This window comes from Pseudogymnoascus destructans (genome assembly GCF_001641265.1).
Source record: "Pseudogymnoascus destructans isolate 20631-21 unplaced genomic scaffold scaffold_38, whole genome shotgun sequence".
NCBI classification, from domain to species: Eukaryota; Fungi; Ascomycota; class Leotiomycetes; order Thelebolales; family Thelebolaceae; genus Pseudogymnoascus; species Pseudogymnoascus destructans.
In genome coordinates this window covers 83,070-100,705 of record NW_020167557.1, presented here as the reverse complement: position 1 = coordinate 100,705, position 17,636 = coordinate 83,070, and the positions used below count along the sequence as shown (strand labels likewise).

The 17,636-nt window shown below is 47.7% G+C and overlaps 7 protein-coding genes across 7 annotated transcripts; 4 read left to right on the top strand and 3 right to left on the bottom strand.

Moving 5' to 3' along the window:
• Window positions 1-2,081: 2,081 nt before the first annotated feature.
• On the bottom strand, window positions 2,082-3,706 carry VC83_09241 (uncharacterized protein). The gene is made up of 4 exons (XM_024472685.1): window positions 3,391-3,706; window positions 3,255-3,326; window positions 2,649-3,161; window positions 2,082-2,585 (listed from the first exon to the last, which is right to left on the bottom strand). The coding sequence occupies exons 1-4, from the start codon at window positions 3,605-3,607 to the stop codon at window positions 2,560-2,562; spliced, it is 828 nt and encodes a 275-aa protein (XP_024319739.1). The 5' UTR covers window positions 3,608-3,706; the 3' UTR covers window positions 2,082-2,559.
• A 189-nt stretch (window positions 3,707-3,895) lies between these two features.
• Window positions 3,896-5,173, top strand: VC83_09240 (uncharacterized protein). The gene is made up of 5 exons (XM_024472684.1): window positions 3,896-4,048; window positions 4,107-4,179; window positions 4,239-4,264; window positions 4,314-4,515; window positions 4,569-5,173. Exons 1-5 carry the CDS (start codon window positions 3,935-3,937, stop codon window positions 5,024-5,026), a joined length of 873 nt encoding a protein of 290 aa, XP_024319752.1. The 5' UTR covers window positions 3,896-3,934; the 3' UTR covers window positions 5,027-5,173.
• A 678-nt stretch (window positions 5,174-5,851) lies between these two features.
• VC83_09239 (uncharacterized protein) lies at window positions 5,852-9,366 on the top strand (the record flags this gene model as incomplete). Its single annotated transcript, XM_024472683.1, has 7 exons — window positions 5,852-5,960; window positions 6,023-6,229; window positions 6,274-6,421; window positions 6,473-6,801; window positions 6,861-7,835; window positions 7,894-8,438; window positions 8,491-9,366. 7 exons carry the CDS (start codon window positions 5,852-5,854, stop codon window positions 9,364-9,366), a joined length of 3,189 nt encoding a protein of 1,062 aa, XP_024319753.1.
• A 560-nt stretch (window positions 9,367-9,926) lies between these two features.
• On the top strand, window positions 9,927-10,875 carry VC83_09238 (uncharacterized protein; the record flags this gene model as incomplete). The annotated part of the gene is made up of 2 exons (XM_024472682.1): window positions 9,927-10,026; window positions 10,505-10,875. 2 exons carry the CDS (start codon window positions 9,927-9,929, stop codon window positions 10,873-10,875), a joined length of 471 nt encoding a protein of 156 aa, XP_024319754.1.
• A 69-nt stretch (window positions 10,876-10,944) lies between these two features.
• Window positions 10,945-12,116, top strand: VC83_09237 (uncharacterized protein; the record flags this gene model as incomplete). Its single annotated transcript, XM_024472681.1, has 4 exons — window positions 10,945-11,145; window positions 11,650-11,794; window positions 11,859-12,011; window positions 12,109-12,116. 4 exons carry the CDS (start codon window positions 10,945-10,947, stop codon window positions 12,114-12,116), a joined length of 507 nt encoding a protein of 168 aa, XP_024319757.1.
• A 158-nt stretch (window positions 12,117-12,274) lies between these two features.
• Window positions 12,275-14,228, bottom strand: VC83_09236 (uncharacterized protein; the record flags this gene model as incomplete). Its single annotated transcript, XM_024472680.1, has 1 exon — window positions 12,275-14,228. The coding sequence occupies exon 1, from the start codon at window positions 13,811-13,813 to the stop codon at window positions 12,275-12,277; it is 1,539 nt and encodes a 512-aa protein (XP_024319751.1). The 5' UTR covers window positions 13,814-14,228.
• Window positions 14,229-15,670, bottom strand: VC83_09235 (uncharacterized protein). The gene is made up of 2 exons (XM_024472679.1): window positions 15,585-15,670; window positions 14,229-15,527 (listed from the first exon to the last, which is right to left on the bottom strand). The coding sequence occupies exons 1-2, from the start codon at window positions 15,665-15,667 to the stop codon at window positions 14,447-14,449; spliced, it is 1,164 nt and encodes a 387-aa protein (XP_024319755.1). The 5' UTR covers window positions 15,668-15,670; the 3' UTR covers window positions 14,229-14,446.
• Window positions 15,671-17,636: the final 1,966 nt, after the last annotated feature.

Below are 17,636 nucleotides of genomic sequence, written 5' to 3'. Positions count from 1 at the left end.
GAAGATATGGCAAGTCGACTACTTGCAACACGCGACGCGTCACGCGTTGGGTCGCGTTGGGCTTCAAACTTTGTTAAGCGGCGTGTAGAGCTCCAGACACGCTTTCAGCGCAAATACGACTACCAGAGGGCTAAGTGCGAAGATCCAGAAGTTATTAATGGCTGGTTTGAGCTTGTGCGTAACACAATTGCGAAATATGGTATCGATGAAGCAGATATCTACAACTTTGATGAGACTGGGTTTATGATGGGCGTTATCTCAACTGCTATGGTTGTAACAAGCTCAGACGGGCGGGCAAAAGCAAAGAAGGTACAGCCTGGTAATCGGGAATGGGTTACAGTAATCCAAGGCGTTAGTTCTCAAGGTTGGGCAGTACCACCATTTATCATTGTTGCAGGCAAAAACCACCTTACATCTTGGTATGAGAATAGTGGATTTTCAAGCGATTGGGTGATTTCTGTTACTGAAAATGGCTGGACTACAAACGAGAGAGGCATGGATTGGATTCAGCACTTTGAGAAGCATACAAAGGCCCGGAGTGTTGGTGGTTATCGCTTGTTAGTCCTTGATGGTCATGAGAGCCACCACTCAGATGAGTTTGAGGAGTACTGCAAGGAACACAACATTATTACGCTTTGTATGCCTGCTCACTCTTCTCATCTACTCCAGCCACTTGATGTTGGCTGTTTCGGCCCGTTAAAGCAGGCCTATGGTCGGCAAATTGAAGATATGATGCAGGCTCATATTTCTCATATTACAAAGGATGACTTCTTTCCTGCCTTCCACGCTGCATTTAACACTACAATGACGGAAAGTAACATTTGAGGCGGGTTCCGAGGGGCAGGGCTTCTTCCATTTGACCCTGAGAGAGTGATATCTACACTTGATCTTAAGTTAAGGACACCAACGCCTCCAAGCTCCCGCCCAGGTACTGCTCAACCTTGGGTTTCTCAGACACCAAACAACCCAATTGAAGCTATGTCACAGTCTACATTTATTAAAACTCGGATTTCACGCCATCAAAATAGCTCTCCAACCTCAATCTATGCAGCTGTTGACCAGTTTACAAAGGGTGCATCGCAAATAATGCATCAATTAGCACTGCTAAAGGGAGAGAACCAAAACCTACGACAGGCAAATGAAGTACTAAGCAAGCGCCGGAGAGCTAGGAAAACACGACTACAGCAAGGAGGATCACTTAGTCAACAAGGGGCGCAAGAGCTACAGGATGAGAGGGATGTTGTGCAGCAGGTAGAGCAGGAAATAAGGGCAAGCCGTGGTCGGAAGCCAAGGGAAGAAACCCGTGCCCGTCGCTGTGGCAAGTGTGGTGAGACTGGGCACAATGCGCGCACGTGTCAGATTGTAATAGACACCTCTGAGGAAGAGGACTCCGAGTAGTTTCAATTGATTTCTAATGTTGTGGTAGATTTATCGCAATGTTTGTCGTGAGGGTAGATAATTTTGGCGCTTTCGCTTGTTTGGCGCTTTCGCTATACATGTACGTTACATGTATAACAAACCGGCCAAACAAGCGAACCGGCCAATCCATTTTACACCTTAAATCACGAATTTCATAACTTAATATCTTAACAACCCTTTAATAATAAGTTATAAAAATATGTACTTAGCCTTTTATAAGCATTTAAAGTACTCTATTTGATTTTTAAAGCAATTAGTATTGTAGTTATTAAGATATTGAGTTTTAGCCCCCACTTTTTGTAAGGCGGCCCTCACGTGAGGGCACGTGAGGTGCCACGCTCTTACAGTGGACCTGGCGGGCTCAGTAAATTAGGGCCTACGGGTTCCTGTATATAAGGGGCTGGAGGCTCGGAGTGAGGCCTCCAGTCAATAGTCGCTGTATCAGTGTAGACCTATTGTGCTTCACACCAATATAACCCTTACTTCCTGCCTCCTGACCTGGTTCCCTGAACTCCCATGACACCCTGGGCCCTACGCCTTTACACTTTTGACCTAATTCTTAGTATCTTAATAACTACAATACTAATTGCTTTAAAAATCAAATAGAGTACTTTAAATGCTTATAAAAGGCTAAGTACATATTTTTATAACTTATTATTAAAGGGTTGTTGAGATATTAAGTTATGAAATTCGTGATTTAAGGTGTAAAATGGATTGGCCGGTTCGCTTGTTTGGCCGGTTCGTTATACATGTACGTTACCTAGAGGACGTGATTGGAAAGCGGTACATCAATGTTTCGAGAAAGAAAAGGCCAGCCGACTCTGAGAAGGATATGATCGGGGAATTCGACAACGTGGGTAAAGTCTCACGATGTGCATCCTATTGGGGGAAATCCTATGGAAATGGTTGTTGGGACGGTATGCGCCTCATGTTCGAAGTCTCAAGATCAGTTAATGACCAAATATACAGTCTTTACCATAGAACTCACACATTTTCACTGCGCTGTTCGAAATAGGTGAGAGTGATAGAACCTTTCACGTGCTTGTTTAGAAACATTTTTTTTTAGCTAAGCCTCCTCGTAGTATTGTAACGAGGTAATGGCGATCTCGAGGCCAATTTTTCGGATATTGCAATAAGGTTTCAGAGTTTCGAGCCTTTGCTCTTAACTGATGTATATGCGGATCAGCAACCAATATCGTAAGGCAAGAGGAATAAGCAATGGAACTTACGCTTCAACTCCTTCTTTTTCTCCATAAATCGTTTAGTTGGTGCATCCTCTACAATTCGCTCCGCCAGGGCATCAATAGAGTTGAACAAAGCAATAATTCTCCCGTCTCGCAAGGGTGCATTCTGCAATCTCTTGGTCTCCATCATGCTTTTGCCATCATTCACAGCCAGTTGATCCTCAAGGAACTCCACAACCCTCTTATGGAAATCGTTGGCAGGAAAAATACGATTCACCAATCCCCACTGTTCTAACTCCTCCGCCGTCAATTTCCGACCAAACATGAGAAAGTCGTTGGCCCGATGCACCCCCATACTTTGCGCAAAGTTTATAGCCGAGCCGTTCTCCGGTACTAAACCGAGAGCACTGAAGGGGACTTGCATCCACGCCCCTTCTGCAGCTAACACAATGTCGGCAACTCCCTGAAACCAAGCTGCGCCACCACCTACACCAGGCCCATTAAGGGCAAGGACAAATACCTTTTTGTGGTCGATAATCAAACGTAACATTTCCGTAGCTACCAGAAAGAATGGATTAGCTTAGAGCATGTCTTCTCGCTGGAAGAAAGAAATCAAAGATTGGAGTAGGTAGTAGAAATCTATATCCTTACCTCTGGCCAATTTAGACAACGCACGCACTTTTTTCTCGGCGGCAGGAACATCCCCAAGGCCTATTTCCTCCCCTATGCATATCAATTAATATTTCCACGTGTTATCGGAAGCTAAGAAACTTATAGACGTTCTTACCCTTCACATCCACTCCTGCGGAGAAAAATCGGCCTTTCCCCGTGAGAACAGTGAAAACAGTATCGGAATGCTCGTCCAGTTCCCTTATTGCAGAGATAACATCGGACATTAGCACGCTGCTGAATGCATTGAGGGCCTCCGGTCTGTTTAGCTTGATAATGCCGATTTGGCCAGTCACCTCCACTTCGATATCCCTATATTTGTGAAACGGCGGCATGTTGATGATAGTCAAAGCTAGAATAGGTACACTAAATGTAGTTTGTGTGGGTTCGTTTTTAAATGATTAATGGTTTAGGTAGAATGTTAAATATGGGAGTAGGTATATATGTATGTCAGTAAGCCCATCAGAAGTACGTGCGGGGAAACACTATCTATCCGGCACGTTGGCCGATTTCGACCTGTAGGTGGGGTAGCCAAAACAGCTCGGCGCCGAGGTACTTTTTAGCGTAGGCTGTCGATCCTTATAAGGGAGCTGCCCATTTATTGACGACTACATCAGACTTCGAATAGACCCAAACAAAGCCTCTGGACTGAATGCAGACCTATGTCTTCTACAAGCAAGTTTCATGGCGTGTCGTCTTCTCAAGGTGCATTGTGCACACGACTACGGCAGATAGCACTAGTTGCGGAAGACTTGGAAAGAGCAAAGCATTTTCTAGTATGACTATATCAGATAAGAGTGCTTGCAACCGTTTAGCTGACAAAACTCCATATAGACATTCGTTTTCGGGACAGAGGTCGTCTTCATCGATCCAAGAGTTGCTGAATGGGGCCTCAGGAACTTCATAGGTACTTGGCCGTAATATGTTCTATACATCTATATCAAATACTGACTCGAAAAATGGCAGTGGCTATAGGTGGAGATGTTATTGAAGTAGGTTGTTTGCATGATACACGCCAATCTTTTTAATAACGGCTTGCAGGTTGTCTCGCCTATTAGGCAGAATACGGCTGCAGGGCGCCTCCTATCAAAACGTGGAGATGGTGGTTATATGATCATTATGCAGACTGAGGATGCTGTTGCACGACGATCATTCATTGAGTCCAACAACTTGGGAAAAGTGATATATAGTCATCTAGATGATGACGCTGTTTGCGTCCAGTACCACCCGAAGGGTATCAAAGGTTCGGGTTCTTTGCTAACTCGAAATTATTGACCATCTCTAACGCTGTAGAAGGCGGGGTTATTCCCGAGCTCGACTCTCACCAACGCTCACCTAGCAACCCGGAGCCCCTGACATCAACGTTCTCGCCCTGGCACCCACTTGGCCCCGATTACGGCTCCTACTCAGCAGGCATGAAGCGTTGCTCACACCTCCGCCTTGTCGAAGTAGTCTGCCGGCTACTACCTGGAGATACCGACACGGAAGCAGCAGCAGCCCAATGGGAGGATATGTTTGGCGTTCCAAGAGTCCAAAGCAAACTAGTGTTTACCAATGGGCATGTCACGTTCACCCCGGGCGAGAAGGGAAAGCCGGAAGGAATTGTGTCCGTCACGATTGCTGTTGAAGGCAACAAGAATTTCAATGATATCTTAAACAGGGCGAAAAACAAAGGACTGTATAGAGATGGTTCGATAGATATGGTTGGTGTGAAGTGGTATCTCGTACGTGATGGTGGAGATAGTCGATTGTAGAAAATGGTAAAACTAAATGTCACTATCGTTTTAATCGAGCTTACGCTGATTTCACAACTATGTACATAACTAAATTGTGAACTGGCTGATTTCACAACTATGTACATAACTAAATTGTGAACTGGCTGATTTCACAACTATGTACATAACTAAATTGTGAACTGGCTGATTTCACAACTATGTACATAACTAAATTGTGAACTGGCTGATTTCATAACTATGTTCATAACTAAATTGTGAACTGTGGCGTTTCCTAACTTTTGTTCCTCCGTCGTCTCCATGGTAATGTATTACAAATCGACCAGGCGAAGGTGAATTGCTAAGGCTCGCTTAGTGTAAAAGTCGGGTACTCGATCGTTCTAACCTAACCCTTGCATTCAGCCCGACCTTACACCTGCCGGTAGATCTATACTTGGGCTGAATCTGCCGTTGGGCCGTTTCGCATCCGCCTTTCCCGCGAGAAACGCGTGAACTCTGATGCCAGCCTGTCTCATGTTTACGTACTAATCTGCAGGATTCGCCACAGCTAACCCACTAACAACCGGATCCTCTGCCGAAGCTTTACCTCGGTCGCGCTATTTGCTGCGAAGTATGACGTCTTGGATGCATAGGAGGATAAGAGGTGGGAATCAGGTAATTATTGGTCTTGGGGTAGAGTACACAGGTTCTGTAATAATCAACTATAAGTAGTCAGTAGCCAGCACCACAGAGCACTAACGACCGTGCCGCCGGAACCAACGCAGCCCGGGTCTTAATCAATACGTTATTTCGGGGTCTTCTTTTCAATTTATATCAAACGTCTCACCTCGGAAATACACATTGACCATGTCAGAGTCAATTCCCGGCCCGCCGCCATTGCCAATTGTTGGCAATGCCCATAACCTCGACCTTGTGAATAGTTTCACTACCTTTAGAAACCTCGCGGATACATATGGTATGTCACGCCTCGGAACCTGCGCTGAAGCTCTCGAGCTGATGGAACTCCCCCGAATGAAGGCCCCATTTTCAAGCTTACCATTGGTGGTTTCGAGAAGATATTTATCACAACTCATGCCTTGATGGATGAGGTTTGCGATGAAAAGCGTTTTACCAAGCTAGTGTCAGGAAGTTTAGCCCAGATTCGAAATGGCGTCAAAGATGGACTCTTCACAGCTCACCCCGGGGAGCACAATTGGGAAATTGCCCATCGTGTCCTACTGCCGGGTAGGTCGCCGCACGTGATATTATGCCTCTGCTAATGTAAATAGCATTTGGCCCAATCTCCATCCGGAGCATGTATGATGAGATGCATGACATTGCATCGCAGTTGGTGATCAAATGGGCACGATTTGGTTCCAATGAGAAGATTCATGTGACAGACGACTTTACAAAATTAACCCTCGACTCGATCGCGCTGTAAGTATAGATTGACTTAGACCACCATGACATTTATTAATTAAATTTTAGCTGCGCTATGGGGACTAGATTCAACTCCTTCTACCATGAAGAGATGCATCCATTTGTCAATGCTATGGTTGGGTTCTTAGCGGAATCTGGAGCCCGGGCAAACCGACCAGCCGTCATGCAGTATTTCATGCGCTCAGCTCAGCAAAAGTATGATGCTGACATTGCCCTTTTAAAGAAAGTGGCAGGAGAAGTGGTTGCCGAACGTAGAGCACATCCCAGCGACAAAAAAGACTTACTAAATGCCATGTTAAAAGGGAAAGATGTCAAAACTGGGGAAGAAATGACAGAAGAGAGTATACTAAACAACATGATTACTTTTCTGATTGCCGGTACGCTGGCCACCCTTTCTCATTGTTGGGTCTAAGTTACCATCGCTGATACCTCACAGGTCACGAGACTACCAGCGGTCTTCTATCATTTTTGTTCTATAATCTCATCAAACACCCGTCAGCGTACCAGGCTGCACAGCGCCAAGTAGATGAAGTCGTTGGCCGTGGCCCAATCACTGTGGACCACATGTCGAAGTTCCCTTATATAGAGGCATGCATGCGGGAAACGCTCAGACTCACACCGTCTGCAATTGCCTACCAAATGCAGGCTCGGCCAGAGAGCACAGAGGATCCTATCTGCTTGGGTGGTGGGAAGTATGAAATCAAAAAGGGCCAAGGAATTATTTGCGTTATTCCACAGGTTCAACGAGACCCAGCGGTCTATGGGGATGATGCAGATTTCTTCAAACCGGAAAGAATGCTGGGTGATGCATTTGCCAAACTTCCCAGGAATGCTTGGAAGCCTTTCGGGAATGGCGTGCGTGGATGTATTGGAAGGCCATTTGCATGGCAAGAGACCATTCTCACCACAGTCATGCTTCTTCAGCATTTCAACTTCCGTTTCGATGATGCAAGCTACCAGCTACAGATAAAGCAGACCCTCACCATCAAACCAAAAGATTTCTTTATGCGTGCGACTCTGAGGCACGACCTCGATCCTATTCAGCTCGAGAAAAACCTTCACGTGGACTTGTCAGCGGAATCGAAGAAAGAGAAAGACAGGAAAGCCATTGTTTCTTCGGCTGGAACTGCGAAGAAAAGCCTGACAATCTTGTACGGTTCAAATGCCGGGACATGCGAAGCATTGGCGCAGAATTTGGCAAGAGTCGCGTCTAGCCACGGCTACCGTGCTCAGGTCGATCCTCTAGATGCAGGTGTTGACAAAATATCCAAAAAGCATCCCGTGGTCCTGATTTGCTCCAGTTATGAAGGGCAGCCTCCTGATAATGCTGCTCAATTTGTAGAATGGGTTCAGAACCTTAGCGGCCATGCATTGACTGGTGTGAAGTTTGCAGTCTATGGCTGTGGAAGCCGTATGTACCTCGAGATGTTGTCATATCCTGAGATGAAGTTACCTGCTGACATTTCTAGATGACTGGAACGCTACGTTTCACAAGGTACCTAAACTCCTAGACGCTGAGCTTGAGAGGTCGGGTGCGACAAGAATTGCAGATACTGGTCTTGGAGACGTTGCTAATGGTGACATATTCGACGACTTTGATAAATGGCAAGATGAGAAACTCTGGTCCTCCATTGGAGGCGAAGTAGCCGCTGGAGAAGAATCTATCGAAATCGAAATCGATACGGATGCGCGCAAGTCCACGCTTCGTCAAGATGTCAAAGAAGCAATTGTCATCAGCAACCAGGTTTTGACAGCAGAAGGTGTACCAGAGAAGAGACACATTGTCCTGAGACTCCCTTCTGGGATGTCGTATAACTCCGGAGACTATCTAGCTGTGCTCCCTATCAATGACCAGAAGAATATCCGACGAGTCCTGAAGCGCTATAGCCTACCTTGGGACGCTGTGCTCACCATCAAGGTTGGTGCAAACACAACATTGCCAACGGGCCATCCGGTTTCAGCAATGGGCGTGCTAGGTGCATATGTAGAACTGAGCCAACCGGCAACACGAAAGGTATGTAAAGAGGATGGATACCTCCCCGATCAACTAGCTCACGTTCAGGTAGAATATCGCACGAATTGCCGCTACCATTCCAGACGAGAAAACCCGGGAGAAAGTGCTTTCTCTTGCTGGAAAAGACTTTGATGATGAGATTTCGAAGAAGCGCCGCTCCCCTCTAGATCTGCTTGAAGAATATCCATCGGCCGAGCTGCTCTTAGGCGACTTCCTTGCGATGCTGCCACCCATGCGCATCCGTCAGTATTCGATATCTTCGACTCCCTTGGCGGACCCGACAACAGCATCCCTGACCTGGTCTGTGCTAGATGCGCCATCCAAAATCACTGGGTCGAAACGATTTCTTGGCGTGGCATCAAACTATCTGTCCAATGTTGGAGAAGGTGATAGGATTCACGTTACGGTGAAGGAAAGCCATAGCAACTTTCACCCTCCTCGGGACATTGCGAACACTCCTGTCATAATGCTCTGCGCTGGAACAGGTCTTGCCCCCTTCCGTGGATTCATTCAAGAAAGAGCAATTCAATTTCAAGCCGGACGAAAGATTGCGCCGGCATACCTCTTTATTGGTTGTACGCATCCTGAAAAGGATGCGCTCTTCAAGGATGAGCTTCAACAGTGGACGACGGACGGAATTGTCAAAGTGTTCTACGCATTTTCCACGGCAACGGAGGAGAGCAAGGGCTGCCGACATGTGCAGGATAGGCTCTGGGAGGAGAGAGATGAGATGGCGAAAGTCTTCAACAATGGCGCAAAGTTGTTTGTCTGCGGGTCCAGAATGGTCGGGGAGGGTGTCGCTGCCATGACAAAAAAAATATTCCAGACTCATTACGACACCATTGGCAAGCCGAAGACGGACGAGGAGGTTGAGAGCTGGTTCCAGGATATGAAAAGCGATCGCTATTCTTCTGACGTCTTTGCATAGGCACCTAAAATATAGAGACGTAGCTGGCAGGATCTAAGTAAGCAAATGAAAGAGTCTAATCGTACGGTTCTACACGGTTGATATAACAAGCGCAACCCTAACAGCTGTTAATTTTATAAGAGGAGGTCCAGGGTCTCAGCCTCGATCGAGTGGCAGCAAAGGTAAGCGAAGTGTGTCATTTCCAGCCCAGAAGAACAATCTTCTGGGTTGAATGAAAACCAGGAGTGAATACCGTCCGTGTGCCATCTACATCACCCCCGTTGCCCCAGTTGCCCCCAGGAGCAGGAGTGCTTCCAGTTGAAATTGAGAATCACGCCACACCTATGACGCCTACTGCACCTCAGAGAGCGCCAACCAATGATTTGACAGCTCGTGCACCTCAATTGTCAAGCCATGCTCCAAGCCCCAGCACTAACAACCATCCACAAGAGCGGACGGCCTTCAAGCTGGCCAAACAACTCCGAAAGTTCCAAGGTTGTACACACGAACAGCATTAGCAAGCTGACCGGAACCACTAGGTGCATCACCAGCGCCCTGATGTCCATTCTAGGTGTTCTTCCATGGCTGATATTACCCCTCTCATCCACGGGAGTTTCAACGGAGGAACACCGCTTCTAGACGTCTTGGGCAGCGCTAAGCTGATGAAGGCAACCGACTTCCGTGTCGTTGACTGCCAGGCTGCGTTTGAAGGGACGAGCCCCCAAGGATGCTGAGACTGCCCCATAACCTCTGCTTGTCGCAGCATCACACAACCAGCAAAAAAAACCGCCTGCCAAAAACGACGTTTGACATCGATAGCACTTGTTGCTTTCCCAACAGTCTCGGCTTTGCACGACAAGGGATCAATTGGTTGCCAAAGGTCCATCCCATTCTGACCCTAACAGGCGACATACATTTTGTGCTGAAGGTCCCTAGATACACTACTTAGGGAAATGCATCCAATAGATATGTCCCTCTGCATAAGATCCCTCACTACTGTTTTGGAAACGTGATTGGCATGAACGAACTACGCATGCTTAGATTCTTCCCCGACCTGCATGAGGACAGCGACCATGAGCACTCCCATATCTTAGCCGTCAAGATCAGGAGCTCTAGCTTAATGGGTCGTCTAATATCCTGCAACATTATCCTGCCTCAGCCCGCGTCGCCGACGTCAACTCTATTGCGGTATCTGCGGAAGGCCTTACCCGGAAAGAGCCCGCTAGAGAGCAGCTCCTCAAGCATCCCATACAGCCACAATATCTCGACCCGCTCTGGACTCTCATCCTTGAGACTATTGAGGTGAACCTTGGCTTCCATCGATTTCGAGGCGCAACGCTCTTCATAAATGCTAAGAACACGAAGCTCGAATTCAGCCATCCTAGCCTCACCCAAGCCTATGGAATCTGGGAGCAGCGATGGTCCCATGCGGCCAATCCCGAGTTTTATAATAAGGACAGTACATATGTCGATCTCGCAAAGCAGGTAACGTCGGAAGATAGTGCGCTGCCTTATGACCAGCTCTCTTGAGGATAGACTCATCAAGACGCCTTTCGATTCGGCGAAGGTATATGTGTTGGACAATGAGGACGCCAAATGATGGCGAATCCTGATCAGCACGGGCACCACGAGCAACAATCTAGTTGGGGTCGCATTTATCCTAATGCATTTATCCTAATGGAATTCTTACCTGGGAACGTCGCTATGGACGCTAGTGGTGGCTATGCAACTCATAACGGCGAGATTCCAATTCCTCCTCAACACAAGTCAAACTTCTACAACGAAATTGCCCGGGTTCAGGTACGTACTCTGATATTATCTTCAAATAATGCTACATGTATCTGATAAGCACTATTGCAGGTAGAGATGACATCGGTGCGCTTGCCAAGGATAGGGACCATTATCAAGTGTCGTCTGGGAAGGTGCGTGTACTATATCTTGGGAGTTGGTCGAACTTCCACTTTTCTTGGCAACGGTGCCTTCCTCTATGGACGCACCTTGGATTTATGATGATAATGGTCAACCTTGCAACTTCCCCAATGGATTGACGGATTGCCATGAAACCAGGTCGAGGTGCTATTATGATATCATTGCTATCCACACACCCAAGATCGGTGTCGCGGAAGGAGGTATGATTAGCCACGACCTGTCCCAGGCCAGGTGTTACAAACCGAATTCCAATTTTGTTGAAGGAAGGACCGAGATATTGCGACCGCGCGCAAATCGTGCGGTGTTTTTGGTGACTGGGCCTTCGGGCTTTTGCGCAACGGGCAGGAAAACTCGACAGTAGACTACAGTATATAGGATAAATTGAATTACTTTAGGGAAGGCCTTCACCCAGGGCGCGGAACAGGAACGGATCGCGCAGCCTGGAGTGTTGAGGGTGCCGGAAACGATCTTCACCGACAGATTTTACTACAGACTCGATTTGTGGCGCGTGGGATTCGCGGTGAGAATATACGAGTGCTCCCTCAAAAATTTATCCACTGGTAGAACTAATACGTGTTATGTAGATATACTTCTTTGTATTTGGAGGGATGCCATTTCAGATTGGGATGTCAATGACCTGGTAGCGCAGATGATTAATTTCGTCGAGGATTTGTCTGCCGAATGGCAGGAGAAATACAGGGACATGAGTTCGAAAGCCGGACGGGAGCCCCTGGAAGGTAAGCGCCTTTTTATTGTTTTGATCTAAAACTATAGAGAAGAAGATGTCCATACTCCCATCCAAAGAGTCCAGTGAGAGCAACAGCTAACGCCGAGATCACTGATAACAGGCAACAATGGCCCAAATCCGCAATCAAAATTTGAGCGAAGATTCGAGTAAAGAGTCCCCGAGAAGACCTAAAGCCTCTCCTCCCAATCATAAAGGGCCTGATGAGGTTCAACCCGTCTGAGCGGATTTCGGCATCTCAAGCACTGGAGATGCTCAAGCTTCACGCCCGCGAAGGGCGTCGATCTCCCTCTGAAGAGCGCCGAGGTCAGCGAGGATGTCTGGGTGTTCGGTGGTCGACGCGGCAGGGTTGGGGAGGTTGGCGTCGACGCTTGCCCCGCTTGCGCCGCGGGGCCGAGGAGGGGCAGGGGGGACGACGGAGAGGCGCTTAGAGGGAGTGGATGGGGCGCGGGGCATCGAAGGGGCGTTTTCGAGCTCGGATGTTATAAACGGTGGGGAGATAACGGAGTTTCTGATGGAGCCTGGGCGGCGGAGCGGCGGAGGTGGGGGGGCTTTAAAGGTTGCCTGTTGGTTGGTGGAGGGATGCAATGATGATAGATCCTGCGTTGAGCTGTTGCGGCTGTCGTCGCCCATGTTGGTGAGGCGTTTGGGAGATAGGTGCGGGGAGTTTGGGTCGGCGACAGGATGGCCATGGCGGCGTGCTGAGGGAGGTGCAGGTGCGGGTTTACGTCGTAGTAAGTTGGATGGAGAAGACGGCTCCGGCGCCTTCCCGACCGATTCGCAGTCAAAGACGGATTCACGATCTGAGTCGTGGCTTGCGCGGGAGGGGTTGGGTGGAAGGGGCTTGTTGAGGTCGGTGGCCGACCGTTCCGCGGCGGTTGGTGTAGGGATTGTGGTTGATAGGGGTGACGGGGCGGATGTAGATGTTAAATAGAGAGAATGAGGCCGCGCGTTGTCTCTTAGTTGCACGTTTATGAGTTTCCCATGCCGTGAGCTGGGTGGTGGCGGCTTTTTCCTTCCGGAGGCAGAGCGCTGGAGGGTTGGCGGCATACGCCGCGGCTCGTCATTTGCATCGGAGACTTCGTGTGAGGTTCGGGGTGACTCGGGCAGATTCTCTTGGATGTTCTCAAAGATCGAGTGCCGTGAGACCGATGATGCCTCTGTGCTGCTTCCGTCTGTCGGCCCTGTGTGCGCTGATTGCGCGGGAGGGCCGGGTAGAGATTCAGGAGCTGGGATACCGCTGCTTCCAGTCATGAGTAGACGCTTAAAAGATTCCACATCCATAGCTGCCTTTCCCGACCCCACCGGTGGAGTTTCGCCGGTCGACTCCTTGCCCTCCGTCCGTTCTAACGTAGCTAATGTCTTGCTGAACGGGTTCATAGACGTTCTCCCATCATTGCCGGCACAGCTTATCGGTGGTATAGGCGCTCTTCCATCATTGCTGGCAGCAATTATCGGTGGTATTTCTTCATCATTATCATCTGACGATTCATCGGACATAACGGACTCAAATGGGTCATGGCCAAGTGCATGGCCCTCTCCCTGTGGGAGTGGCGTATGGGATTTATCCTCTATGGCATCCTCCGGGCTGCTCGGCGGCGGCGACTGCACCCTAACATGCTTCACCGGTTTGTCGTTATTTTTGATCGGCGCATCTCCATGCGGCATCGGTTGATCGATGGGTAGTTGCCTAGTCACTGTGCTTTCCTCTGCCTTTGTTCCATTCTCTGTGTTCGTTTGGATGGCGGGCGTCCTGCGCCGAAAGGGGTTCGAAGAGCCGTGGAAGTCGGCCATCGTGCCCAGCCTACTGCAGTAACATCAATTGTTTTCTGGTCATATGGGCGCCATTGAAGAGGATTGCGATGCGTTGCATTTAGAGAGCGTGACAGTCGGGACGTCACCGATGCGGTGCGGCTTATCACGACGCTTGGACCAAGCTGACGTTTTTGGTACCTCACCTTTAAAGCTTGTATTTGCAGATTAAAGAAACACGGATATGATAATCTAAACTCTGAACAATTATAGAATTTCTTCACTGCCTGTGTTCCATTCTTTGTTGCTCCATGTACAGACTACAAGCATGATTACGATCATCCATGAACTGGAAACGGCGACATAGATTGCCATAATCGAGGCTGAAGACTGGGATCGACCAGTCGGTACAATCATATACGGAAGACAGAATGTACAAGTCAGGATTTCATTGAAGCAATATACCTAGCTAGTAATCACAATTGTAGGGTATAATGCGCCGACGCCCGTGAATATGCCTGACCCCATGAATATGCCGACCTCGTGAATATGCCTGACACCCCAAACCCCCGAAACCTAACTCCGCATGAATGAACCTGTAACAAAGCTCAAGCCTGGACACCGATATGTGCTTGTAACTGTCTCGGCGCAAAACCCATCAAACTTCTTGTGTCTTTAGAATTCATCCATATCAAGCTTCTCGGCAAGGTTAACAAACGCCTGGTGAAATTTGTCGTGGGCCTTGACGTCCTCAACGACGGTACGGTTGAGTGTGAATTTGCAGACGTTGCAAGTGGTGATGGGATTCTGGCCAAGGTTGATCTGGGTTTGAACAAGTTTGCTAGGTTTGGTATTCTCCTTCTGTCCGCCCTCATTTCCTCCATTGCTGGGTCTAGCTAGGGTAACATCAGTCTTGCTGGAAGAATCAGAGTAAGCTGGAATCGGGTAAGCCTTCTCAGCATCACGGCCCGCTGTTGTATTGGATCGAGCTCTTCCAAGACCCTTAGAGCCTTCGGTGGGAGTCGTAGAGGCCCGAGGAGGCATGATGAGATAGCTGTAGTTGGCTGGAATGGGGTAGACCATGTCGGAAAATTCTCCAACCATACCCTCCCCACCTGCCCTCGTCTTGGATCGAGCTCTTCCGGTCTCCTTAGGACCCTTGGAAGGAGAGCTCGTAAATGAGTTAGATCGAAAGATCGCGGTAGCCATGGGATGTTTGGCGAGGTTGCCCTGGGTCGTAGCATCCTGGGCTGTAGTGTATCCGTCGACAATACTACCCTCCCAGCTGGAAGAATAGGAACTGTCTGAGTCGCTGCTAAATACAGGACCATCGTAGTCTTCAGGAGACATCATTTTGTCCGGTTTGTTGGTTTGAGGTCTTGTTGCTTGGATAGCCCGAGGCCTTGTCGTTAACCTCCGACGTTTTCGACTTTGTGGCTTTATGCCGGTATGATATGGTTCCAAAGGAGATGGTGAAGATGGGAGAGTTGTCGACGAAGAGGAAGTGCTGGAATGGATGTGTTCTTGGGGCTGATCAGATGAGGGGTTGGTGTCAGAGGATGAGGGGTTTGCTGAAGCTGTTGGTTTTGCGAAATAGTCTGTAATTGACCTTTTGCTTTTCGGCGCCGGCAGAGGCGCGACAGGGAGGACGTTCGTAATGTCTTGCAGAGGATTGACAACTTCAATACAGACTATCTTTGCTGGTGCATCCGCTCTGTCTTTCCTAACGCGGTTTGCGTATGTTCGCATACGCGACCTGGAAAAGTGTTAGAAGTGGGTGGTTGAGTGTGAATTTGTAGAAGGTAACGCTTACCTTTTACCCAACACCGACGACACCATTGTCGTGGTGCCTATTCCCATCGTCGCGGCGATTTTCGTTATGAAACATAGGTTCATTGAACGCGACTGATGGTGATGCGGCTTGAAGATGTGGCGCAGGCGCAAAAGCGCGTTGTGTGAGGCGATAACGATAACGCGAGAACACGTGACTAACATATGGCGGTGCAGATTATCAACGCCACGCTTGAAGCTAAACTAAGTAAGCTAAGCCTAAAGTGGACAACTGACTACACAAAGGTTTAATGGGAGGACTTCAGCCCATTAGGCCACTTCAGCAGCTGCTACACTCGTGAGTGTAGCAGCTGCGATGGTGTAGCTTTATCCTAGAGTAGTTAGCTGCTGTATATAGCGTAATATATGATAATTTGAAGCTGGAGATGTCGTCGTATATAGGTACATATGGTGATCCGCCTGTTGTAATGGTGGGTGCACCAGATGTGAGAATCCAGCCACCCAAGGAAGGGGATGATTTTACTAAGACAACACACTGTCTTAGGAAACAGAGCCAAAGGGTCATAGCTTAGACTATTCCACAACGCAGCAATCAGGTGTATGATGTAGTGGAGTAGTTTAGACAAGTTATAACAAATGTTGAGTCTTGTAATGGTGGGTGCACCAGATGTGAGAATCTAGCCACCCAAGGAAGGGATGAATTTACTAAGACAACACACTGTCTTAGGAAACAGAGCCAAAGGGTTGTAGCTTAGACTATTCCACAACGCAGCAATCAGGTGTGTGATGTAGTGAAGTGGTTCAGACAAGTTGCAACAAATGTTGAGTCTGGGAACTCAGGGGTAAGTCAGAGGTTAACACCTCACTGACTTTTCAGAAACAAGGAGTAACAAGATCAATGCTTGGAAGCTTGGAAAAGACGTGGAAGTATGTGATAGTCAATTTACTGTATTGTCTGCTTGCCCTTTCTTAAGGAAAGGGCAATCCTATTTATGCTAAAAGAGTGTAGTTCTCTCATTTTCCAAGACTTTCCATGACTAACCAGGCTTGGTAACTGTAGTCGACGTAAGAGAATCCCATAGAACCATCTCCTAGGTTCCTAGCCTATAGGAAGTGAAAGGAGGTCCAAGGTCGTACCCCTATAGACAAATTATGTCATAACTTAACCAATCTTGTGGTTAACTAAGGAGCGATGACGTGAATGAATCATAGAGGGTTGTAGAAGCTTTTGGAGCTATCGTTCATGTTCCTAGGCCTCTCGTTGATAGAGATATGTCATGTGGTAGTATGAGTGATGTCATGTAATGAATCATAGAGGGTTGTAGAGATATGCTATGTGGTAATATCAGCCCAGTAACTAAGGAGCGATGACGTGTAATGAATCATAGATGGTTGTAGCAATCGTTGAGTAGTATTGCTCTTGTTGTTGGTGTGATAAGCCAAAATATGTATAGTGACTTGTAGGTTTGAGGAGGAGATTTCTAAGTTTGCTCTTGAGTTTGATAGCAAACTGAGTGCAACGAATGTCAGTATGACACCAATCTGGATTATCGGCAAAGCAAAAACACCTCAATCTTTACGCAATATTAATATATCTACAATGGGAGCTGAGTGGAGGTGGAATAAAAAGGCTTGGATGAATTCAACAATTATGATCGACTGGCTTCAAGCATTTCATCAACATATTGGCTTTACTCGACAAGTCCTTCTTACAATGGACAACTTTTCTGCACACATATCTGGTGTTGAGCTTTGTCCCCCACCTCCTAATATTCGGATCTGTTGGCTTCTAGCTAATAGTACTAGTTGATTCCAGCCTCTTGATCAAGGCATTATTCAATCTCGTAAAGCTTATTACCATCGACAATGGCTCTGTGTTATGCTTGAATGTTATAATTCAAATCTGGATCCGATTAAGCAAGCAAGCTTACGACTTTCAATTCGCTGGATCTTACGAAGCTGGAATCAACAAGTTTTACAATCAATTATATACAATTGCTTTCGAAAATCAACACTTTTTACAACTCTAATCACTCTTCCAACCTCAATTACACCGACAGATGTCATACTGACA